Source organism: Typopeltis vanoorti, chromosome 12, assembly GCF_054136105.1.
Source record: "Typopeltis vanoorti isolate ZY-2024b chromosome 12, IOZ_Tvanoo_1.0, whole genome shotgun sequence".
Classification (NCBI taxonomy): domain Eukaryota; kingdom Metazoa; phylum Arthropoda; class Arachnida; order Uropygi; family Thelyphonidae; genus Typopeltis; species Typopeltis vanoorti.
This window is the reverse complement of record NC_143560.1, coordinates 72603219-72629855: the sequence shown is the minus strand read 5'-3', so window position 1 is coordinate 72629855 and position 26637 is coordinate 72603219. Positions and strand designations below refer to the sequence as shown.

General features: G+C 36.3%; 1 protein-coding gene across 3 annotated transcripts in view; it reads left to right on the top strand.

The window, feature by feature from the left end:
- LOC150100882 (SUMO-activating enzyme subunit 2-like) overlaps nucleotides 1-26637 on the top strand; it is a 252095-nt gene that overhangs the window by 36450 nt on the left and 189008 nt on the right. For all 3 annotated transcript variants that reach the window (XM_090402202.1, XM_090402201.1, XM_090402203.1), the window contains exons 4-5: nucleotides 12822-12886; nucleotides 21420-21520. In XM_090402202.1, coding sequence (XP_090258328.1) covers nucleotides 12822-12886; nucleotides 21420-21520 — 166 coding nt within the window. The remainder of the gene's footprint in view (nucleotides 1-12821; nucleotides 12887-21419; nucleotides 21521-26637) is intronic.

The window sequence follows — 26637 nt, the reverse complement described above, 5'->3', positions numbered from 1 at the left end:
AATGAAGCCTTATGGCTCTTTCTTTAATAATTACTATTATGCACCAACTTAGAGTTCATTTATGAAAAATACAACTATCTGACATTTGCTTTGGTATTAAATGGGAGTTTTTGCTCTTTTAAGGTTTCTGACTAGTCTCTGAAGAGAACCAACCAGTTTGTTTAATGACAAGACTGCCTAGTCTGACTTCCGCTGAGGGGAGTTCGGATTTTGGTGGATTTGAGAGAGAGCATTTTCTGGGAGGGTGCTTTCCGGCGTGGTCTGTGAGGGGCCATTTCGGTGGTGCTTTTCCCTGGAATATGAGCAGTTCTGCTCAGTGGTAGGGTGAGCCTATCACTGGGCTGGGTTGGACGATCTTTCAGTCACTTGTTTCGGGTGGTCTAGCTGATCGTATAATCTAATTTTTAGAGTGAGACCTTTACTTAAACGGTGTCTCTGAAGAGAACCAACCAGTTTGAAACAGCTGCCAGACCAGCGAAACCTTTATCAAAATGCACTAATAAAGGCAAATATACAGACTCTTGGACAGCACTCTTGTAAGCTCTTTTAAGTAGTGCATGCTAAGGCAACTCTGATGCCAAGGACTGTATTCTCATAAGCTCTAGTCAAAATTTCGAAACCTCTAAAGTTTCTATGTATATTCAGTTTTGAAATAATGTTGGATCTTTAATATCCACTATTTCTATATAGTTCAGCATTATGATTTAAATTTCCAGGCTTTGCGTGCACAATACTACTGGTTTTGGAGAGATTGGAAAGGTGCTTAGCAGATAGCTAGAAAAGAGGAAGTAAAGAAAGGATCAAGAAAACAGAAATGGATAACAAAGAATGGAATGTAATATGGTGATTCCATGATCACAGGTTTACCGAATGAGTGATTGATGAATGAATAATGTTTTCCAGGTGTAAAGATTTGTAACATGGCTGAAGCAATATATATGCAAATACAAGTGGTTGATATGATTGTATTGGTTGGAATAAATAATTTGAAAAGTATGGTATGAGAGAGGATAGTAAAGTTGAGTGAGGTTTTGCTATGATATGACAGAAATGAGCTGATGAAGATTGCTGTGATTTCAAATGAATCAGTAAGTAGATTGTGTAGCAGAAATGGTGGGCAGTATGTTGATGTATGGGATGACTTTGATAGTTACTATGAAAACTAGATATGTTTGCATGGTTTCAGGAAATTGCAGATGCATGCATTAAAAATAACTAGTAGAAATTGTAAGTATGATGACAAACACTGAGAGAGTGAACAAATGATGGCATGTTAGGAATAACCCAAGGAAATGTGTGACCTAATTTGTCGAGAAAGAAGAATTAATTGTGGAAATAGTGAGAGGGATTTGGTTCCAGATTCAACTCATCAATCTGGTAGTTGGTTTTCATGCATATACACTTGATGCTACAAGTATCAGGAATAAATGTGTAGAGGCTTAAGTGCTGTGAGGACATCATGTTGGAGGTTTAATGGATTTTTTAAAAATAGCCAAAAAAATAGCCAAGATACTAAAACTGTACAATCTACACACAGCATATAAGCCCCACCGCAAACTGGCTACCCTTATCCGTTCTACGAAAGATCAGCTCCCTCCTCTCTCTCTGCCTGGAGTTTACAAAGTACCCTGTTCCTGTAAGCTGGCGTACTTTGGACAGCCAGGCAGATCAGCATCCATCCGTCTAGAGGAACACAAGTCTTACATCTTCAAACACAACTATGGCCATTCAGGCTTGGCTGACTATGTTTTGGACACCACCCACAGGGTATCATGGAAGAAAACCACCATGCTCCACCACAGCAAATTCAAGAAAGAGAGACTTTTCTTAGAAGCAGCAGCTCTCAAAAACCAACCAAATCTCAATAAATATGGTTGCATTAAGCTTCCGAAGATTTGGGAAACACTCATCACCAGAGTTCCCACCTTACATTCCAGGCCACCTACTACTGCCCTTAGAGGGCGCTCTACCTAGATAGGACTTTAGTGTCACCCACGTGGTTGGGCTTAGTATTGTTTGTTATTTGTGTATATGTTACATTAATTGTTTTTGTAATCCCCGTAGATGTCCTAGTGACTAGGACGAAATATAGGAAGTATTAAATTCTATTTTAATTCTTTTTGAGTGTTGTAAAAAATCCATTAAACTTCCAACATGATATCAGGAATAAACATGGAGTTCTCATCATTGGCAGATGTAGTGAAACCAAAAATTATTGGTATTCCAGGTCTACCTGCTCACTGATGAGACCTTAATAAAGATCGAAACTGGTCTGGGTAGTGACCTCTCCTTATAATGTAAAACAGTAATACATCTTCTAGGAGCTGTGTTTTACATTATGAGAAAATATTAAGGATAGTGACGGAGCTTGCTCCAGCTTTGATACGAGTTGCCTTAGTGTTGTACTACCCAGGTGGTGACTTATGCTTGGACTCGCCGATAGTTCTTTGGCATGAAACTCTTAGATTTCGATCTCCGAGTTTCGTATCTGGCTGTAAAATAATGAGGGATTTATTATCCCCTTAACTTAATTTACACCGCCGAAAAAAATAGCCTCTTGGCTCTTTATCGTAGTAATAATAATATATGGGTACACCAGTCTGGCAATTCATTAGTGGTATATGTAAGTTCGGTTCACTTAAACCTTGGTATTCCAGGTCTGCCTACTCACTGATGAGACCTCAATATAGGTCGAAACGGTCTGGGTAGTGACCTCTCCTCATCTCCTAGGAGCTGCGTTTTACATTATGAGAAAATATTAAGGATAGTGACGGAGCTTGCTCCACCTTCGATACGAGTTGCCCTGTGTTGTACTACCCAGGTGATGACTTATGCTTGGACTCGCCGATAGTTCCTCAGCATGAAACTCTTAGATTTCGATCTCAGAGTTTCGTATCCGGCTGTAAAATAATGAGGGATTTATTATCCCCTTAACTTAAGCCATCATGTATTACTGGAATAGAGAGCCAAAGGCTTATTTATCAACATGTCCTCTAGGAGATATGCTTTACATTATGGAAAGTGATCTGTTTTAGTTTCTATATATTCGGCACGACACTCTTGTAGTTCCTATATATTCGGCACGAAACTCTTGTAGTTTCTATATTTGGCTATGAAATAATGTTGGATTCAATATCCACTTAATTTGTACCATCATGTATTATATTTGCAGTGTTTTTTCTTTGTTTTATTGCTTGTTTGCCGAGGTGTGGAGAGTCATTTTGCTTGTTATCGTAGAATTTATGCCGATAAGAAAAAAATTAAAACTCTTCAAATGACTCTTGATAACTTCTTTTGATAAAAAAAATTGCAGTAAATAATGTAGGTACAAGTATTTATTAAACATTTATTTGCATTCATTTTTTATCTTTCCTAAAAGAATACCATATAAAACTAATCATTAATACAGTAATCGATCACAGACAAATTGTAATTTTTACCATTCATTATTATATTTGATTAATGCGATTTTGATATATACACGGTAACATCGAGGGATACTTGTATTATGAATTCAGGGAGGGCTGCTGATGATTCAGCTATGGGGATATGCACACAAATCAAGCAGAATTAGAGAAAATCAATTTGTAAAATAAATTAATCAGTAATAACTACTTTAAGTAGCACCTAATGGAAGGGACTTATGGTACAAAAGCATTGGATCGAGTAGTAGTAGTTGTTTCTGAGAATCTGTCTATAAATGATTGAACATTGTCTCCAGTTGTTGAGAATGATCATGCAGTTTGACAGTGAAAGGTGTAAACGCTTTTGACTAAGAAGGGACATGTGAAACTGTAAGGTAGGTGATTATGAGGTGGTGCCTTGGCATAACCTACTTGGTAAAGAAATCAGCAGTGTATGGAGAATAGTCAGTGCCTAAAGGAAGCTTTATCTGACTACATCCCCAGAGTTGGGGATGTAGTCAGTCAGGATGCAGTCAGGAGAATTAATCACATCGGAATTTAAATAGACAAGTAACACTTTAGTATTAAATAAATGAATAACATTAAAGTGTTATCTAAAATAGGAGCATTAAAAAAGAAAAAAAAAGGATATTGTGGACCTGATATGAGAAAAGTAATTACTATGGAGTTCTATAAAGAAGAGTGACATGATGAGGAAGCAAAGTCAGATTATAAAAATCTGACTTTGCTTCCAAAGTCTTTTATTACACAGTCATAAATATTCCTCCTTTTATTATGCAGTCATAAAATACACAGAATTTTATGACTGTGTAATAAAAGGAGGAATATCCACTTAAAAACAACTTTAGTGAATGCAGATGGTGGATGAGCATCAGATACACATGTAATATCCGAGTTGTTAAGTGCTCACTTAAGTAATGACTAGTCTTTATTCCCATTATACCAGTATCGAAATGATGGCATCACTGTATATATTGATGCCTTTCATGTCACAACGGTTGTACTGCGTAGATAATTTTGTTTTTCTTAATTTTCCACCAAAATGGTCTGAAATAATTTCAATAGAGATAATACATACCTGATCATGCATATGCAAGAAAGACTTGCTAACATGAACTCCTAGGGACTCTATGAGAAAGCCTTTATAACAAGCAAATGGAACCAAATCAAAAAATTCAACGATCTTCATGCAAAATGTTTTAAATCTAAACCTTCTCTGCAGATCACGTATTAACAAAACCAGAGATCTCTATACTCAAGAAAGGTTTTAACTTTGCGATAACACCTGATCATATTCCTGAAGTGGATATCATTTGTAATATAGAAAAGGCAGTCTCGTTGTTACCGGAACCCACAGCTAATGATCTTAGATTAAAAAGTAGTATTATCCTCTCATCTTTAAGAACTCCAAACACAAACATCACCCCTCCTGGAAACAAGAGCAATGTATAGTTTAAAGAAAAAGAAAGATATCATTATATTAAAAGCAGATAAGAGCAACTGCACGGTGATTTTAAATACCAGGGATTACAAAGATAAAATTAGCAACTTACTATCAGATACGTCTGTTTACTGTGTCCTAGTCACAGATCCAACATTAAAGAATCACAATGATACCAACGATTTATTGCATCGCATGGTAAACTGGCCTACAGATTTAAAATGAAGACTGAAGTCTATGCATCCACTAACACCAAGACTATATGGCGTTTCAAATACACAAAGATGGAATACCGTTACTCCCTATTGTACGCGGTATCAACTTGCCCTATCTAAACACCTGCAAGCCTCCTCAAACAACAAATCCACAATTCGGATGCTTACATATGATATTCGCAACATTTCATAGAGAAATTGAACATTTCCATCTCCAATACAGACCTACTCGCAAGTTTGGATGTTACATCTCTATTCACTAACATTCCTGTGGAAGAAGTTTTCAATATTTTAGGAAGTTTGTTTCTGCAAGATATCACTTCCCTGTTCTGTCATTGTTTAACATCAAACTTTTTCTTATGGAATAAAACCATATATCAGCAATTGACTGGCCTTGCAATGGGTAGCCCTCTCTCACCATCTTGTGCTGATCTTTTTTATGGAGGATCTTGAAAGTAAAATTTTATCTCAAGTAGACCCTAAACCCACAGTATGGTGGAGATACATAAGACGATATTTTCATTGTATTGTACACGTTCTGTTTTGTCAAATATAATTGGAATCGGTCGATTTATAGTCTGTAATAGTTTTTAGCTTTAAGTGCCTTATATCAGTTATGTACCCTGAAGATACCAACAGCCTCAGTTGTGAAACTAGTTGGTATAACATAGTTGTTCTAAAAAAAAAAAAATACTTGATCAATAAATCCCAATTGAAGTTATTTCCATAGTTTTCATGGTCAAGAAAATAACGTTTTAACATGGAAGTAAAGCATAGTTAGATAGCTGATAGATACCATATTTGGTGCTGGTTTTGATTTTATAGATTTTTTTTTTTTTGGCAAAATCATGACCTTGACAGAGGGTATCAAATGAGTCTTCTATAAGTGGCTCTAACAATTGTACTATGTGATCTTGTTGTATTTGCATCATATGCATTTCATTGTTGATTAGAGGACTTTAGTAGAATATATTCATTTTAAACAGCTTGAGATGGTATTATTTAGCCAGCAATTTTCATCTATTCTCCAAAAGATCATCTCATGCATCCTGGAATATATAAAGTTTCTTGTGCCCAATTTAACCTACTTTGGACAGACTGATAAATCAATTAACATCTGTCTTGAAGAGTGTAAAAAATATAGACCATGCTCATGGTTTGCATATATCTGGATACAGGATCAAATGAAAAAAAAAAGAAAAAAAAAGATAGCTATATTGCAAAGGAGTCATTATAGGTCAGAGGGATAATTTTTGGAACAGCTTCAGCTATGAAACACATCCCTAACCACAACAAGTTTAGCTGCATTAATTTGCCAAATCTGGGAGACAGTAATGCTAATAACATTTAGCCTAACATCTCTGAATTGTGTTTTTATCCAGTCCCTAGAGCAGGGGTCTTCAACCTTTCAGACAGTGCTGGCTGCATTAAAAATTTCAATGAAGCCTGCATGCCACTAAGCTATACTGCAGTATTTAGAATTGTAAGATGCTTTCCAGATTCACAAGGAACGCTGTGCATTTGATACTTTACATAAAATCCTATAAAAATAAACAAACTCAGCTTTAAGAGCATAGGTAGGAGTCAGGTTCATGATAAGTAAATACAATCAATACTCGAAAAAAGATAATTTAATGAAGAAACCATTCATTTTTTACAATATCAATGGGAAACTTGGCAATGCTTTTCCTTGACCAGCTTGTCGATGTTGGAAGTCACTATGCGCAGAGTATTCACGGGATGCTGTAATCTGAGTTCTTGTTTAGGACTTTACATGCTTCATTCTGGAGAAGCACTGCTCACATAAGTATGTGCCTAACAAAGCGTCCATCTTCAAAGTGTGCTGGCAAAGATTAGGGAATGCGTCCTTAGAAATGTAGTCTTTGTAAAATGTAAGCAAGGGCACATAGAATAATTTTTCTCTCGAAGAAGAGTTTTGTAGTCAAGTAGTTGCATTTGTACTGAGCCTGGCATTTAGGCAGCATTCACACTGAATGGCATTGATAATAAATCTAAAGAAGACTGTTGGTTATGAAAATCATTAAATCTCTCTTCGAACTCACTTCGCAGCACGGTTAATTTTGTGCGTTTTCATCAAGAGATGAACAGTTGGACTCGGTGAGAAGTTGAAAATGAGTTGTCTTTTTTTGAGTTGTGCCTCCTAAAGTTTGAGCTTGGTCACAAAAGCTTTGATGTGATCAAACAGAGTGTGCACCAGTTGATCTTTGGATTGTAGCCTCGTATTTAGGCCATTCATATGCAACGAGATGTCGGTCATAAAGGCAAAGACTGTCATCCACTTCGGATTGTTGAATTCTGCAATTGGCTACCCCTTGGTTTGCATTAACTGCTGTATTTCGCTCCTTAAATCAAAGACTTTTAAGAACCTTCCCTCTGCTCAACCAATGCACATCACTATAATAAACTACATCACTGTGATCTGCTTTGCACTCTTGGATCAAAAACTCTTGGAATTGATGATGATTCAATCCTCTTGCCCTAATAATGTTGACGACAGTCATAATAACTTTCATGACGGTCTCAAATACAATAGTTTTCGCACACAAATTCTCTTGGTGGATTAAACAGTGGTAATGGACGAAATCTTTTCCTTCTAGTTCCGGTTCTTTCCGTAGCAGTGCAACAAACCTTTCATTCTTTCCCACCATAGGAGGGGCACCATCAGTTACCACACCCTTGAGGTTGGTTATGCTGAGGTCGAAATGCAGGAGCGTTTTTTTTGGCTACTTCAAGAATATCAGTGCCTTTCATCGTTCCCTTCATAGGTACAAGCACTAGCAGTTCTTCTGTCACAGTGAATTATTGATCAATGCCACGGACAAAGATAGCCAGTTGTGCTGTATCCTGTACATCTGTGCTCTCATCTGAAGCAAGTGAATGACATAAATTCGGATGACCGTTTTTTTAAAGTTCAATGTCAATGGCAAGTTCTTCGACACGTCGTGCTACAGTTACCTCAGACAAACTCGGTTTTTTTAAATTTTTTTATTATTTGGGCACAGAATTTCTCAAGCAGTGATGAGACATTCTTTCACAAACACGCCGTCCAAGAAGGCTTTTGATTTTTTCAGCAGTTACATAACTTACTTTGATGCATGCTTCGCTCTCTTCCCTCTGCCTTTTAAACGTACCCTGCTGGCATTTTAAATCAATTTGGAGACAGTTCACTTTGTCCACACGAAGCTGCCCTTGAAGGTGATCATAATTGGACACATGCTTTGTCTCATAGTGTAGATTTATATCGTATTCTTTTGATATTGACACTGACTCATGACAAATTAAACACACTGGCTTATCGTCGATCGGCACAAAAAAGTTCAAATTGGTCCAATTTTCATTAAAAATCAAACAAGAATCTCTTGATTTGCACTTTTTACTTGTAGATGCCATTGTGGTGGAAGGTGAACCCAAAAAACGATCCAAAATGGTTGTGTAACGATTATTATCCACTGAAATTGTCTCACACTTATGAAAAAGTCTGACAATATAAAACCACAATAGGCTATGGCTGACACGACAAACGTGCATGTGCTTATACATGAATATCACACTGTTCACGATTTTATAGAATGACTGACTGTGGATGAGATCCTTTTGTATTTATATGAAAATAACGAAGTATCGAGAACCTTCTAGATGTATCTGGAAGGCACTAGACAGCGCACTCGAACAAACTGCTGCTTCAGCCATCTACCTGCGACGTTAGTACTAGTACTTAAGTATCGCTTGGCACTGGTAGATGGCTGAAGAAGCGTGTCTATTTAAGATTTATTTTTATAGGATTTTATGTAAAGTATCAAATGCACAGCATTTCTTGTGAATCTGGAAAGCATATTACAATTCTAAATACCGCAGTCTAGTTTAGTGGCCTGCAAGCTTCATTGAAATTATTTTTTATTTAATCGTGTTTTAATTTTAAGTAGTTATTTTTTCAAAATGGCTGGCAGGCCATGGCAAAGAGCTCTGTGGGCCATGCGTTGAAGACCCCTGCCCTAGAGGATGTCTTGATATTCTTTTCAGTTACAGTTTGAATTGTTTCTCTTACATTCTAATTTAGTGTTGTTGCATGTTTTACCAAGGTTGTAATTCTTATAATTCATGTTCTGAAGATGCTTGTTAGAAACCCATTAGATTATCATGAATTCTCTTGTTTATTGGCTGTTTAATTTTAATATTATGAAGTACTATTATGAAGGACTTCCAACACCTAAGGCTATCTACGTGTATAGAAATTTGCTCCATTATTTCTACCTTATGTATATCAAGTTCTATATTCCTGTTACTTATACATTGGTTCAAACTTGTAGATCATTTGAAAAAAAATTCAGAACATTCAATTTCTTAAGCCTCACAAATCAACGTGGAATTCACACCAGCTATGGGATCTTTTAGAATGATACAAGTTACTTCATAATAGTATTTATTAATATGTAAGGGTTTATTCATTGACTGTTAAAGCCCCACTTCATTGCCAAAGCTTTAATCATAACGGTCGAAGGTCTGAGATACATTTCTTCTTAACTGTATTTATTTTTGAATTGGTTTTGAATAGCGTTTGTTCTAAGATTTTCTTGACTATGTAACTCAGTTTTCCCTTGTTATCTTGCATTGTACGATTCCTTCTTTAATTTTAGTCATTGTTCTTATTACCACCCTGAAGATGTTTTATGAGAGGTTTAACAAAATATTTGTAAATATGTTAATGGAGATTAACTATAGTTTATACATTTCGAAACAGTTATGGTCCATCCACAAGTTTCACTACCTACAATATTCATCAGCTTTTCACTGGATTGCCGAAATTTTCTCTTGTTTTTCAAACTTTTTTTTTTGTTGTTGTTGTTGTTCTATTCTATTTCTTTGATTTAATCACCAGCTTAATTTTTTTAGAAAACTACACATTCTTTTGTGTGTGATATTTATTTTTATTCTTCTCATAACTTTCTCACTTGTTTATTGCATGTATATTCTTGCATCCTGAAACGATCTAAAGATATCACTATTATCATTATTAGTTATAAGATCTTAATTTTTTTTGAGTTTTCTCTATGTGAATTTCTGCGCTTTTTTTTTTTTTTTTTTGTTGAACTTGGCATTATTAATGATTCGCTTATCCATGATATTAGTGTATGTACTATAGTTGGCCAACTTCCTGTAGATGGGTTTCCCATTAAAAAAAAAAAAAAAAAATTCCTGTGTAGGAATTTTGCAGGGTAGTGGTTGATTAGTTCGTCTTTTTTTTAATTCAGATTTGCTGAAAATATTTCTCTATATATATTCATTTTCTTCTCTAGTGTTTAGGTCCCTAGCAAAGTTTCCTTTTTATCTTCATTAATTGTCCAGTTTAATGATCCAAAGACTGGTGGTAACTTAGAGACTATATGCACCAAATAAGTCACATTCCAATTTCTGATTTTGAATTGCTTACTTTCTACAACTTGAAATTTACTCTCCTATTGAAGAAGTTGACGTTTACATTTATTGAATACTGTACTGCTTGGAAAGAAGTCAATGCCCACTTAAGTGCTTCCTTTTACTGCGATGACTACAGCAATCCTATAGAGCATACTTTCCACAAGCAAATGATAGTGATCAATGGGAATTTTGGACCATTCTTCCTGTAGGCATGTTGTGTGGTTTTGGACTATTGTAGGGCAGACATTCTTTAACCTCACCCGACACTCCAGTTCCTCTCACAGATGTTCAGTAGGATTGAAATCAGAACTCTGTGGAGACCAGTCAAGTGCATTCATGTCCACAAACCATGCATTTGCAGCAGCTGTATATGACACGGGACATTGTGTTACTGAAAGAGACAATGATCACTTCATTAGAAGTGCCACAAAGTAGGAAGCATTGCATTGTCCTAGAGTTGAGTGTTTGTGGCACCATAGAAGTCTGAGACCAAACCAAGAAAAACAGGACCAAACCATCACACTGCAACCTCCGAATTTCATAGTTGGGGTTATGCTCTGGTAAGAGATGTTCACTAAGCATTCGCCACACCCATTCACCTGCTCAATAGAGGATTTAGCATGATTCATCACTCTATAACGCATCTTTGCACCACTGAAGACTGATGCTTCATGTTGGTTCGAGTAATGTAGAACTTACATATTGCAGTCCTTCCATGGATACCCTGTTGTGAGCCAGAATTCTGAATGCTTTTGTGCAGATTCATGTTCCAGTTGATGCCTGGAACTCCACATTCAATGTTTCAGCCCATGAATGGTGGTTTTAACATATTATCCTTAGTAGCACTTTATGGTCACATTTGGTGAGTGTGATGGATTGTCCACTGCCAGTAGTACTTGCAGTTGACTCCCTGCACTTCCATCTCAGTATGATATCACTGATATCATACCGAAATGAAAGTATGATATCAGTGATTGTTGACCTTGGATGGCTTGATTTGGCACTAATAGGCTTGCAAATGGCATCCTTTCAAAACATCTTTCAAATTCTCAGTTCCCTTCTTGCAGCCATTTCACCTGGACACAGTTGACTTGGGAGCATCATATTCCAATATTGGCTATATTCTTCCTATACTGGCTATAAACAACACAACTCGTTACATAGCATGGTGCACCTTGCCCATGGGGAATCCATTGACTTATTTCCAAGCAGTATATATATATATATATAAACAAAAAAAACTTCTTGAAAAAAATTTCAATCATAACAAATAGGCCAATGATTAAACATAATGATAAACATGTAGTGTTTCATTATATTATTACAGAAACAATTCCAAATTGTATTGTATATAAACAATTATGTTAACCTGCTTATCTGAATAACCAACTCATAGGGACCACATGATTTGCTATATGAATAATAATAAATGACCGCAATAATAATAACTTGCCATTGGGGGGGGGGGGGTCATTGACTTCTTTTCAAGCAGTGTATTTTAGTATCTCATAGCCCATTCCTGCCTGCCTGGTTGGCCGAGTGGTTAGTGTATCCAGCCAAGAGGCTGCGGGTTTGAATCCTACCTAGGCCTGGATGTTTGTGATTGTCTTCCACCTTCATACATTCATTCATCCAAGTATAGATACACTCTCCCAAGATGGACTGGGTCACCATGGGAAAAGTAGACCCAACCCTCCCTCAGTGGGAGAGGCCTTCGCCCTGTATTGAGTTGAAAATACAGGCTAATCATCATCATCATAGCCCATTCCTGGATGGTACATGCCACACAGTAATAGTGAATTAATTAAAATTTATAAAGTATTAGTTAGGCTTCTTATTAAATACCTTTATGTTAAAATAAACTGTTAGCAGCACATTCAAATAAGTGTTGAAAACTTTTCTGGCTGCTTTGCAGTTGTACCATCAGGATTTCTTTTGAAAAATATTAAAATACTTCTTCCATTTTAACAAGTTTCTTTTTAAATTTGACTGACCTGGAACTTATTGTTGATTTTTTCATCTGATTGAAATATTTTTGCATAAGTTATAATCAGAATTAGGTAAAGTTAAGTAATTTTTCAATATTCATTTCAAAGTCATAGTTTACACTATGACTGGGTATGCAAATTACCCAAACAATGATTTGGTTTATTGTATTTAATATTGATAACATTTACAATATAGTTAATGAATATTTATATACATTTAATATGATCATCAGTAATATGAAGCATTGTTAATTTGATTTTTACTCTGCCAGTGATTTATTTTAACAGGATTTTTTCTCCCCTTTTAAATTTTCAGTCCCGATTATGGAGTTGACTTTTTCCGCAGTTTTTCGGTTGTTATGAATGCCCTGGATAATAAAGGTAGTTGTTAAAGATTTATTTATTTATTCAGAATTCATTTCTGAATAAATAAATTTCAGAAATTTATTTATTCAGAAATAAATTATTAATTTTTTCATTAATTCAGCGATTCAATGAAAGTTTAATCAGTAACAGTATTTTTCGTTTTGCAGAAAAGTTTTTTTTTAAAAAAAACTATTTATGGTGCCTAGTTAAATGATTACTAGATATTCCACAGTGAAATTATTTTTGATTATTTGGAATGGTAGTCTCATATGAAAGATTACTGTATATTTTCGCATATAATGCAAACTAGAAATTTTGTTTGAAAACTAGCCTTAAAATGGCATGTCCACGTATAATGCAATCTGTTAATCTTGTTCCTTAACATTATAAATAAAACAATATGAATTAACGAAAGAAATATTTATTTTAAAACAAAATGTCAAAATCCTTTAAATTCTTCTTCATCTTTTGAGTCATCAAACATTTCATTTATAAATTCATCTGTAGGCATTGTGTCCTCAGTGTAGCAGTTGTCGTCATTGTCATCATGCTCTCCATTTTTTTGTGCATCATCTTCGGATCCATCCATTGAATTACTTATTCCACATTTAAGAAATGAGCGTTGAATCATTTCAGATGATATCGAATCCCAAGCTTCTTTAACCCGGCTAGTGACTAGGGTGATCTCAGGCTTCTGAAAATTCCCACCCTTTGTCATCTTCACCAAACCAGATGACATCCATTCTCTCCATTTTTCACATAAGTGATCTTTAAACGGCTTAATCAAGCTGACATCAAGCGGCTGCAAAATGAAATTTAGACCACCCGGTATGACTGCTAGGTCTGTACGTAGCTCACGTGCTTTCTCTTTGCTTGCCTCTGTTAAATGCACCCGGAACATATCCCAGACTAGCATGCTTTGTTGACATAAGCTACCTGGACGTATGTTCCATACTTGATCCAGCCACAATTGTACACCTTCTTCATCCATCCAACCTTTCTGATTGGCACGAACAAAGACACCTGGTGGAAATTTCATATGCTTAGGAATTGTCTTCCTTTTAAATATCGCTGTCGGCTTTAATTTGGTTCCGTCTGCCATGCATGCTAGAACAACGGTAAAATGCGTTTTTTCATGTCCCGGTTGTTTTTATGAAGACACTCTTTTCACCAACCTAGTTTACTGTTCGATTCCGAGGCATATCAAAGTACATGGGCGTCTCATCCATATTGCCTATTTGGGAAAGTTCATATCCGTGACACTTCTGTAATTTTATGATAAATTTATGGAGGGACTCCACTTTTTCTTCAAGCTGCTTTGGTAACTTCTGCGCAATTTTTGTTCGGTGGCGTAATGTTAATGCTTTGCATTCCATAAATCTGTTGCACCACCCAGGTGAAGCAAGAAAAGATGAAATACCTGTTGTGTCCTTGAATATACCATTCTTGAGTTGTAGAGCTCGAAAACGAATTGCATTTCTTGTTACTATAATGCCATCTTGTTGTTGCATCAAAATCCATTCAATGAGCTCTTCTTCGAGTTCTGGAAAGGATGCTACATCTCCACGACGGGCACGTTTCGTTTTGGGGATTTTTTCAAGACTGTCTTTTTGCTTACGCCAAAGTCTAATATTACTCTCTGCTACACCAAATTCTCTCATAGCAACATTGTTATTATGTTCTTCTGCAAACTGCACGACATACAATTTAAATCCTGCTTCAAAAGATGAATGTTTACATTTCTGTTGGCTCATTTTCAGGCTAGGTTTGTTTAACGAATAATATTTAAAATGAACTGTGGTTAAACCGATATAACTGTGCTAATATCCTGCCAAGGGGGCGGGATATTGGCACTACTTACATTACTGGCTTTATGCGCAGATACGATGCACGCTCGGTCGTTGAATGTGAATGGGTCAAGTAGATTTGGTTGCATAGGCATTAGGTAGTATATATTATGTGTGCAAGTCTAATAAGAGGTTATATTTTTTAAGATCCGCATATAATGTGAACCCCTAACTTTAGACCATAAATTTTTCACATTATACGCAATAATATACGATATGTAATAATCTGTAAGATACTGAACCAGTTAGTTTCTTTAGATGAGATGAAGATTGAGTATGAAGAAGCTTATTAATATTGTGTGTCTGTGATTCTCGCTATTGAATATCTACTGTAATTTTTAGGGAGGAAAACTGAATGTCAAGGCATACTTTTTTGTGTAATAGTACTGCCTGTATATCATAACATTTTATATTAATTTGTGGATGCTCTGACCAAGATCCCAGAAAATCTTAGATTAATTTATATTCCATAAAAACTACAATATATAAAGAGCTATTTAATTATTTAACTATTAAAATTGTATACACAAATTTCTATAATATATGTATACAAATATATTGTACTATTAATTCTTATAGGGAATCAAAAATGCTCTAAAGAAAATTTTAAAGTATCTGATGATATTTTTATCAGAATGATAATTAGCAGGGTTTCAAAAATTAAATCTTTAAGTATATAAAAATTTGGCAATTTTAAATGAGGAGTTAATTGTTTTCAACCATCTTTGTTTTTATTTCAAAGAAAGCAGATTAATTATTAAAGATTAGGTTGTGTATCAGAAACATAATCATTCTTTTTTTTTTTCACAGTATGGTACATCCCAAAAAATACCAAATTAAAACAACTAATATATATATATATATAAACTTTTTACAAATGTGTTTGCTTTTCTGTTTTTTTTTTTTCCCTATTAACTTAATAGGTCAAGGTAAAATGTAAGTGAAGCCATCAGCAAAATGTGATAGGACAACACCGTTATGGTAATTGGTCAGTTTTACCAACCAGTTGTCATTACCTCAGCCCTCTCCAAAATAATGGAGAAAGTCATCACTAGCAACTCCTACTACTTGAGGGCCCAACAATTAATCACTGACCACCAGTACGCATTCTGCCATTCAAGATCTGCAGCAGACCTTGTAGCTTACATACCCCACCACTGGACATGTGCCATGGAAAGGTTTGGAGAAACTTGTGGTGTCACCTTTGACCTTGTGTAGCATCATGGCCTACTTAAAAAATTGCCATCCTCTGTCATTGGATAGCCAGCTTTCTCTCTCTTGTTCTCTGCAAGTCATGGTAGATATCTCCCTCTCTTCAAGCTTCACCATCAATGGTGAAATGCCTCAAGACTCTGTCCTATCAGGTCATAAATGACCTCGCAATCGCCACTAATCTTATCCACAGCTTTGCTGACAATAGTACTCTCCACTAATCCTACTCATTCGACTAACCGTGCGATATCCTGACATCCCAGGCCACAAGATCATCTACAGCCATTGCCTAAAACATTGATCTTCATACTATCCTTCAGTAGTGTGAGAACAATCTTGTCATGTTCATTGCCACCAAAACACAGTCTTGCGTTTTCTCTTGCAAAGGAGATCTCAGCTCATCTACCCTTACCCTCAGTAACACACACAAATCACCAGACAAGATCAGATCTCTCTCTCTCTGCTTGGACTAACATTTACCTCTAGTCGCTCCTGGCATAAACACATTGCATCAGTAGCCTCCTTAGCATCCAAGAAACTAGGTATTCTCTTTCATTCAAAAGACTATTTTACATCCAACCAACTCCTAATTATGTATAAATTCCAAATCCACCCATGCTTAGAACACTATTCACATGTTTGGGGTGGTGCACCTAAAACTTTCCCTAATATCCTTGAGGCTTTCCAGAGGTGAGCAATTAGGCTCATTGATGATCCCTCTCTTTCTCTCTCTCTCTTACATATTCACTTCAACCTCTATCTCACAGACTCAGTTTCAGCACTATATCTGTTTTACAGGTACTACCGTGGTTGCTGCTCCAGTAAATTAGCAACTATCATTTCTTCACTTTCAGTTGCACTTCTTAATACAATAGAGCAGCTACTGCCCAGCATCCCTTTACTGTGCAACTGTAAACACACCATACCTGCTTCTCCTCTTCCTCTTTTATTCCATCTACCTCTGTACCCCAGAACAACCTTCATCGATGAAACATCAGTGAACTTCTATCTCAGTCCTCATCTGCACACCACACGTAGTACTGATGTGCTTATTGGTCTCTTGACCTCTTGTGTATGGGATTAATATATAAAAATAAAAAAAATCATGGTCATCAAACTGAACCAGTGTATTTTTAGAAAAAATGCCTTAAGAGATATTCATGTAACTGTCTGAATGAAGGATTAAAATCTGATCATTCAAAGTAATTGTGATAGGCAAGTATTCTCTAATCCATTTGCCAACCCTAATCAGGATTTCCAACTCAACATTGAAGGAATCTGCTTTGCTAAAAGTCAATATCTCTCAAAAATCCTTCAAGAAAATAATAGACACAGCTGTCATTCAAGAGATGTGCACAGATATGAACAACAATTGAAATCTAGAGGGAAAATTGCAGGGTATGATATACTAGGTGGTATACATTGCAACTTATATACACAATAATATAAAGAATGCTCACTTGATATAGCACATATTAATCAGAATACAACACTATAATAGCGAAAATTGAAGATCTAATAGTGGTTAACATCTATAACCTCCCTTGGTAGAATGGCCACCTGTAATTCCCATATTTCCACATCCTACTATTCGCATAGGGGATTTTAATAGCCATCACACCCTGTGGAATTACAATAATAATGATGGAAATGGAGAAGCATTAACAAACTGGGCTGAGCAAAACAATCTGAGTTTAATATTTGATGCAAAGGAACTTTTAAGGCTGCAGCATGGAAGAGGGAATACAACCCACACCGCAGCTTTGTTACCCAAAATTTGCAAAATCAGCCACTAAACACAAGACGAGTCCTAAAAGTCCACACAGCTAACATCGTCTGGTATTGGCAGAATACCAGACAATGATCCCTAGAATACAAATGCCAATAATATGGTCCATTCCACGACCAAGATGGAATTTTAGGAAAGCTAACTGGCAGGATTTTTCACAAGAACTGGATAAAATATTAAGATGGATACCACCTGAGTGAAAACTACAACAGATTCATTGGAGCAGTCATATCAACAGTGAAGAAGTATATTCCAAGTGGTTTCAGAAAGGAATGCAAACCCAGCTGGAATAAATACTGTGAAGAGCTATGCCAAGTCTATTTAGAATCTGACGACTTTGACATAGTGGACAAATTACTCCAGAAGCTTGATAATGAGTTCAGAGAAAAATGGATGAAAACTACAGAGGAATTAAACTTTAAAAAAATCAAGTAGAAAAGCATGGAGCCTATTAAAGAAGTTAGGTGGAAGTAACCCAATACCTGTAAAGATCCTTTGACTCCAGATCAAATTGTCTTTCGAATAACCTCGCTGTCTAGAGCCCCTTGAGAGCAACGTACACTGGAGGTTAAAAGATCACTCAGAAACAACAAAGTGCAGCTGATAGTTCCCAATTTTCAAGAGAATTTACCACAGACAAAATAACTGAGTCCTTAAAGGAGGTTAAAACTGGCAAAGTTTTTTGATGGTATTCATCCTGAATTCTTGGTTAATTGTGGAAAAAATGCTCATCAATGGCTAGCAAGATTCTTTTCTCACATTTTAAGGATGGGAAACCTTCAAGTGGCCTTTAAGAGAACCATAATAATAGCCATATTAAAACCCAACACGCTTCAGGATCAAGCAGAGAGCTGTCGTCCAATCGCGCTCCTCAGTTGCTGTTATAAGCTCCTTGAAAGACTTCTCCTTAATGGAATTAGACAAAAATATCTGAAATTATCCCTGTTGGGCAAGCAGGCTTAAGGGCTCAATGTAGTTGTATGGACCAAGTACTAAGCCTCACTACCCATATTGAGGCAGGGTTTTTTTCAAACAGAGATGTTTGAAAACTTTTGTGTTTGTTGACCTTACTGCTGCATATAACATGGTATGGAAAAATGGGTTGATGTACAAGCTGATACAAGTCATATCATTTGAAATGCTTTCTGACAGGTTCTTTCATGTGGTTCTGGAAAACAAACTGAGAAAGCTGAACAACAGGCTCCTGCAGGGCCCAGTATTAGCACCAATCTTATTCAACTTATATACATCTGATCTACCGACAACTAGGTCAAGAAAATTTGCTTATGCTGATGATATAGCCCTTGCCACCTAACATAAGAACATTGAAGTAACTGAAGATATTCTCACAGATAGCCTTAGAACCATCCTTTTTCAACAGATAGTATGCATAATATCAAGGTTTTGCTGGATTTGTATGTATATATCTGCTGTAAATTTTTATATGAATATAAAATACATATTTATAATAACCTTCTATTGGTAAGATATCAGTTGTGCACCATTTCACTAATAGCAATGAACAAGATACTCAGTTAATAGTATATGTTTAAAATTAAGTATATTTATAAGTTATTATAAATAATTAAATATATATTTGAAAGTTAATATGTATACTTAAAGAAGGATAACGAGTGTGGTAAGAAAAGCAAAAAAGGATTACGAAAGAACATTGGCCATGCAGGTTAAAGAGAATCCTAAACAGTTTTTTCGATATGTTGCAAGTAAAAGGAAAAATGTATATGGCAGAATGATTTTAAAGAATGCGATGGTAGGGAGGTAACTGAGTCAGTTGATATAGTTGAGTTACTAAGTGAGCACTTTGCAAGAATATATCATCCAGGTGGTGATGCTGCAGAAATGAATGAACCAGAAGATTATATGGGAATTGTGGTGAATGAAGTGGAAGTGAGTAGTCTATTGCATAACCTCAATGTCAATACATCTGTGGGATTGGATGGTATACCTGCTCGTGTCGTGCAAGAAGCGGCTAAAGAATTGTCAGTACCCTTGACCATTTTGTTTAATTTGAGTCTCGGGTCTGGGTTAGTCCCAAGGGAGTAGAAAGAGGGGAAAATAGTTCCACTGCATAAAGGAGGTTCCAAGACTGCTGTTGTAAATTACCGACCGATTATCTTATCAGGAATCATTGTCATGGTCTTAGAGAAATTAGTCAGGGAAAGAATACAGGATTGGATAGATGAAAATGGGATATTGTATGGGGGACAAAATGTTTTGTGAAGGGTAGATCATGCCTCAGTAACTTGCTCACGTTTTATAACACAGTGACGGCTGAACTGCATAAGGGTAATGGGTTTACAGTGATTCTACTGGACCTTGCCAAGGCCTTTGACAGGATACCACATGGAACCCTAATCAGTAAACTGGAGCAGATGGGGATGGATATAGGGTTGGTGAGATGGATAGGAGGATGGTTGATGAAGAGATACCAGAGAGTGGTTTATTCAGGAGTTGAGTCCAAAAGACGGCTTGTGACTAGTGGTGTGTCGCAGGACTCTGTTCTTGGACCACTACTTTTCAATTTGTTCATCAATGATATAGGAAAGGATCTCAGAGGAAGTGTTCACTTGTTTGCTGATGATGCAAAGTTGGGTAGAGCAATTGTGAGTGCACAGGATGTCAAAATTTTACAGGATGATTTGGATAGTTTGGAGGACTGGGCTAGGAAAAATGGATGTCAATTTAATGTGGCAAAGTGTAAGGTTATGCATTTTGGGGTGAAAAGAATAGCAGCAGTATATCACATTGGTGGAACCGTACTCCAGGAGATTGATGAGACGGGATTTGGGAGTGTTGGTAGATAGGGAATTGAAATTTAGGGGGCACATTGCAAAAGTGGCTAAATCAACTCATCAAATCATTTGGCTTCTGAAAAATAACATGCAGAGACAAACAAGTTATTGTTCCTCTGTATCGAGCCTTGATAAGACCCCATCTGGACTACTGTGCCCAGTTATGGGCGCCAGGGTTTCTTCGTGATGGGGAGGAAGTGGAGAGGATCCAGAGACGAGTGACCAAGATGATAGCAGATCTGTGGAATGAACCTTATGAGAATAGGTTGAAGATTTGTGGGTTGCAAAAATTGGTCGATAGGCAGAAAAGGGGTGATATGATCGAGACATTCAAATTACTGAAGGGTTTTTATAAGATTAATCCAGAAGATAATTTTGAAAATAGGACTGGTGGTGGGAGGACTAGGGGCCATGCATGGAAGCTTGGCAAGAATGTGGTTAACAAGGGTGTTAGTGCTAAGTTTTTTACTTGGAGAGTGGTGAATGAGTGGAATAAGCTGCTATAGTCTGTTGTGGGTGCTACGACTGTGAATGAGTTCAAGGCAAGGTATGATAGATACTGTGTGAATGTTGAATAGTTCTTGACACGATGTTAGGGCCTTCCTCGATGAGTCTGTCGACTCCTTGGAGTTGCCCAGAATAATAATAATAATAATAATAATACTAAACCTGTTTTCCATAGCATCTGATACATTATTCTCATCTTAGATAACAGCATATTGGTATTGCTTAATGCTTGAGGATTAGACTAACTACATTTAAAAAACAAAGTTATAAACCTAGTAGACTATATTATTATTGGAGTTTGTTTCTGTGTAGTAGAATTATAATTTGAAATAAAGCAGTTTTCAGTTGTTGTTTTTTAATTTGTATTTCAATATAATTAGCTGCTCGTAGTCATGTGAATAGAATGTGTCTGGCTGCTGAAGTTCCATTAATAGAAAGTGGTACTGCAGGCTACCTTGGACAAGTAACTGTTATCCAGAAAGTAAGCTTGAGAATATAATATGAATATTTATTCTTACTGTGCATCTATTGCAACAATATAGTTTGTTCTAAAAAATACATTCTTATAATGAAGTACATGTAAGGTATTGTAAGTTTTTTTCACTTGGTTTTATTGTAAATTAAAGATACCAAGAAATTATATTCTTGCTTTAATCTTTTATCCAGGTGTCAGCAAAACAGTTTGTGCATGAAGTATCTTCATGACATAGAGGCTAATGATTTCACATCTATTGCCTTAGTATCCCATAATGCAGTGTGTACACACCTTTTTGGACATGTATAATGCATAGCATTATGGGAAAGGCCATCACCCAGACCCAGAAAATTAAGTGTGTTTGAGGAATCTAGTGTCACACTACATATCTAGGACTGAGGATAAATCACATAGGAGCTAAATTGACAAGCAACATCGTCAATTAAGAGGTGAAAAAAAAAATGTTGAGGGTATTTAAGGAAAAAGGTGGACAGCAAGAACACGAGCAGTACAAATACAGGCAAGAAGGGGTGTAACCAGTATGGTGAGGAAGTCAAATAAGTTTTGAGAAGAAATTAGCCAGAAATCCCAAAGATTTCTCATCATATGGCAAGTAAAAGAGAGTGACCATTGTATTGAATAAGGAAAATGGTTACACCAAGTTACTAGATTTTACAAAAGCATTTGGCTTGATACCTCATTGGAAATGAACTCTACTACGTAATTGGAGCGGAGGAGGACATGATGCATACACCCACTTTGATGGATAGACCTGAGAGTAGTACATAGTGGAGTTGAATCACAGTGATAAATGTCTCTGCAATTCTCTGTACTAGATGTTTAATTTGTACATCAATGATGTTGGGAGTGATTTTTTTGGGGGGAGGGGAAGAATATCCAGTTTGATGCTAACATAACAAGGTCTGCAGTTAATAAATATGATTAAGAGGTCGTGCAGGATAATTTGAATAGACTGATAGTGTATGCAAAAATAATGATTGCTAGTTGAATGTGGCAGTCCTCAAGGTTATGCACTTTGGGCTGAAAAGACTGCAGGCTGTATATTATATTACTTGAATTGCACTTCAAGAAATTAATGATGCTTGGATTTTTGGAGTGCTGGAAGAAGTGGGCATAATCACTTGAAGGAGTACTGGGATGTTAAAAACTACACCAGCAGATATAAGGAGGTTATTTCCTTTTTCTAAAGCTTTAGTATGACCATCTGGACTACTGTGCACAGATCTAGTTGCCTGAGTTTCTTGAAATATGTGGAGGTGGTTGAGACAGAGGTGTGTGTGACCAAAATGACAACGGGTCTGTGAAGTGGTTCACAAGTCTGTGAAGTGAAGTACTTCCTGTGAGGATTGACCGAAGGCTTGTGGATTACAAAGTTTAGCCAACATGCTGAAAAGAAGGAATATCATATGATACAATAAACTTATGACATTAAGCATTTATAGAGTAGATGTTAAAGATGTAGCTAGCAAAGGAATGAGGAATAAATTATTTGTGTGGAAAGTAATGAATGAGAGGAATTAGTTTCCAGAGACAGTTTTGACTGCTCAGTAAAGAGGTTTAAGGAATTGACAGTAGGGTGGACCTCCCACGGTGAATCCCAAACTACATAGAAAATATCAGTGTAACAATATAATGAAACTCTGCACACATAGTGCTAACTACATATTGCAAAGTACAGTCATCAGATAATTTTGTAATACAAATTGTTGGTTACATGGTAGCTTTGTTGCCATTTTAACATGCCAACAGAGCTGCCATATTAAAATGCTTTAACATAAAATTTAGTGTTCTGTGTTTTTCATATAAAATCTTTCATCATCACCTGCCATGTACCCTCAAGGGGCATACAGGATATGATAATACTACATGAAAAATTTACATAATTACTAATTTCCTATCTACAATTTTCCTCCAAATCAGAGTGTTACTTGTCAAGACTCCAACATTATCACATCTTATATTTTTATCATCTAAGGAACTTTGTACAGTATCAATCCACCTATATCTTGGTCTAGTTCTGGGTCATTTTCCTGCCAACCTGGCAGAGAACACTTGTTTTGCTAATCTTTCATCGCCCATTCTATTTAAGTGACCATGCCACCTGAGATTAGCTCTGCTGATGCATTCCTGGATGCTGACAATATCAAGTTCTTTCCTAATTTCCTCGTTTTTAATTTGATATTGCCATTGATGCCATCTGTTCACGCCTCTAATTTTTCCCAGGACTCTCGTATCTCCAGTCTCTAGTCTTTGGTCAAGTGTTTTACTTCTGATGCAGCTCTCAGATCCATAAGTTAAAATTGGTTTGAACACTGTCTTGTATACTGCTAATTTAGTGTTTTGGTTAATTTCTCTCTTATTCCATATAAATTTATTCAGTTGACTTCCTACCATACCAGCTCAGTTCATTCTATTGTCTATTTCCATATTTAATTTACCATCTTCATTAAAATTATACCTAAGTAGCCGAAATGTTTTACTTGTTCCACAGGTTCTCCGTTCACAATTCAGTTGACATTTTCAACGATTCTGCCTATTTTCATTATTTTTGTCTTTTTATTACTGACCTTCATACCATATCTATTACAACAGTTATTCAATTTAGTCAGGGAATCTTGCAGACTTGTAGTCGATTTATTTAGAAGTATAACATCGTCCACATAAAGCAAAGAGCTGACATTAACACCACCAATTTTGATATCATATTTAGTACCACTTTCCTTCATAATATGATCCATATAAATAATGAATAACAGAGGGGATAATGTACATCCTTGTCTCACACCATATTTAACATTAAACCATCTTTCTGTACTTCAATTCTAACTGCTGACTTACAACTCAAATAAAAACTAAGTATTGCTTGATATAATGCCCCATTGACACCATATAACTGTAGCGCATTGAATGGCTTCTCTCTTGTCATATGCCTTTTTTCAGATTGACAAAACTTAAATATAGATCTTTGTTATATTCCATGCTTTCTCGACTATTTGTCGTAAAGTGAAGATCTGATCCTGACAGCCTCTATTTGAATCCAGCTTTTCTTCCACAATTCTTCTCAACCGTTTCTCAAGTATACTTGCATAAATCTTGCAAGGAACACTCAGTAGGGAAATACCTCTGTAATTTTCACATTCAGTTTTATTTCCCTTTTTATATATGGGTACTATGAGAGCTGTACTCCAATCATCGGGAATTCGCACTGCATAGTCCAGGCCTTCGGAACTATGCTGTGCAGCCACTGTAAGACTTTTATACCACCATACTTCAGCATTTCTGATCGAATATCATCTACTTCTGCTGCCTTTCCACATTTCAAGCCTTTGATGGCTTTTTCTACTTCAGGTATGGATATGTATTTTTGACTGTATGCCTGTTGAGTGTTTTTACCACTGTGCTATCACTGCTTGTTTCATTTAGAAATTTTTTGAAGTAATTACTCCATACTTCAAGGATATCTTTTTCTCCCATTTTCATGTCACCATTAACATCTATGATCCTTTTACAGCACTCTTTTCTCCATTCCTAAGCTTCTTCAACAACAATAATAAATATCAAGAAGGTGGCAGAATATTTTGCCACCTTCTTGATATTTATTTTCTATGTCTTGCCAAAGTTGTCCCATGATATTTGTTTACCTAGTTTTACAGTGTTAAGCTTTCTTACATTTGTCTCTGTATTCTCTAAGAGCATAAGCTGACTTATTTTCCAGGAACTTTTGATATGCTTTCTTCTTTTCCTTCACTGCCTCTTTAACTTCCTGTGTCCACCATAGAGTTCTGATTTTTCTATCCTTGTAAACAACCTCACCACATGCCTCTCTGGCTGAATCAATCATGGTTTGCTTCAAGGCTTGCTACTGAATCTCCAAGGTTTGGTTCATGTTCTCAAACTCTTTCATTTTTTATCTTTGTGTATTTTAGTCTGTAGTTCCCTTCTGAGAGCTGCTTAACTTTTATTCGCTTTAAAACTTTCTTACATGTTATTCTATTCAATATGAAATTCAAATTTATCTTGCTCAAGACCAAATAGTGATCACTTTCAATTTCAAATCCTCTTTATACTCTGGTGTCCATGGAGCATGAAGAAAGCATTGCTATCAACAATGACATAGTCAATGAGACTTTTTTTTATTCCTTGCCTCTTCTCTCCATGTGAATTTGCACATTTTTATGTTGGAATATGGTGTTAGTAATAACCAGTCCATGTCCTGAGTAGAAATCCAGCAGGTATTTGTCATTATTATTAGCTTTGCTCTTTTCTCCAAATTTTCCCAAAATATTTTTGTATGTCTGACAATCATTTCCTACTCTGCTATTTAGATCCCCAACAAGGACCAACTTTTCATTTTTCATTGTGTTAGTTGCTTTTTGTAAAGCCTCAAAAAATTCCTCCACTTCTACCTTAGTAGAACCTTCTGTTGGACCATAGGCACAAAGAAGTCTCTTTGTCCAGTTCCCCATTCTCATATTTGCTCACATCACTCTACTTGAGACTGCCTGCCATTCAGGAAGATTAGATTCGTATTTAGTGTTGAATACTATGGCTGCTTCTTTTCTTTGATTGTCATTACCTGAATATAACATTTTGTATTTATTGCTCAGAGAAATCTTACCCGTTTTTGTCTTTTTTGTTTCTGTCACCCCTATTATGTCGATCTGGTACTTATCTTATCCTCAGCTAGCTCCATTTCTTTGCCATTCAGGCTTCTTATGTTGATACTACCGATCTTTAACTCTGGTGATGTTGTGTTGGGGTGTGCTTTCAGATTTGTTCCAGTAGCTGACTTTTCGCTGTTCGTCCTGGTTCCCTGGCGAAAACAACAGGGTTCTTGTTTAACCGGACGACGCCTGGCCGGCATGAAATTTTGTCATGTTGTACCATCATTTTGTATTTTGGTTTAAGCCAATAAGAATACAATTTGATCAGCTAAATCCCAAATTGCCAGCCCTTCCTCATTCTTTCAGTGTCCAGGTAGATACCCAACAGGGTGCACCACGAGAAGGTGAGGATTGGGCATTAGGTCAGAAGCCCTGGTCAATTCTCTGCATTCCTTTAAAGGCTATGTGGAGTTTTCCTCTCAGTTATGTAGCTGTGAC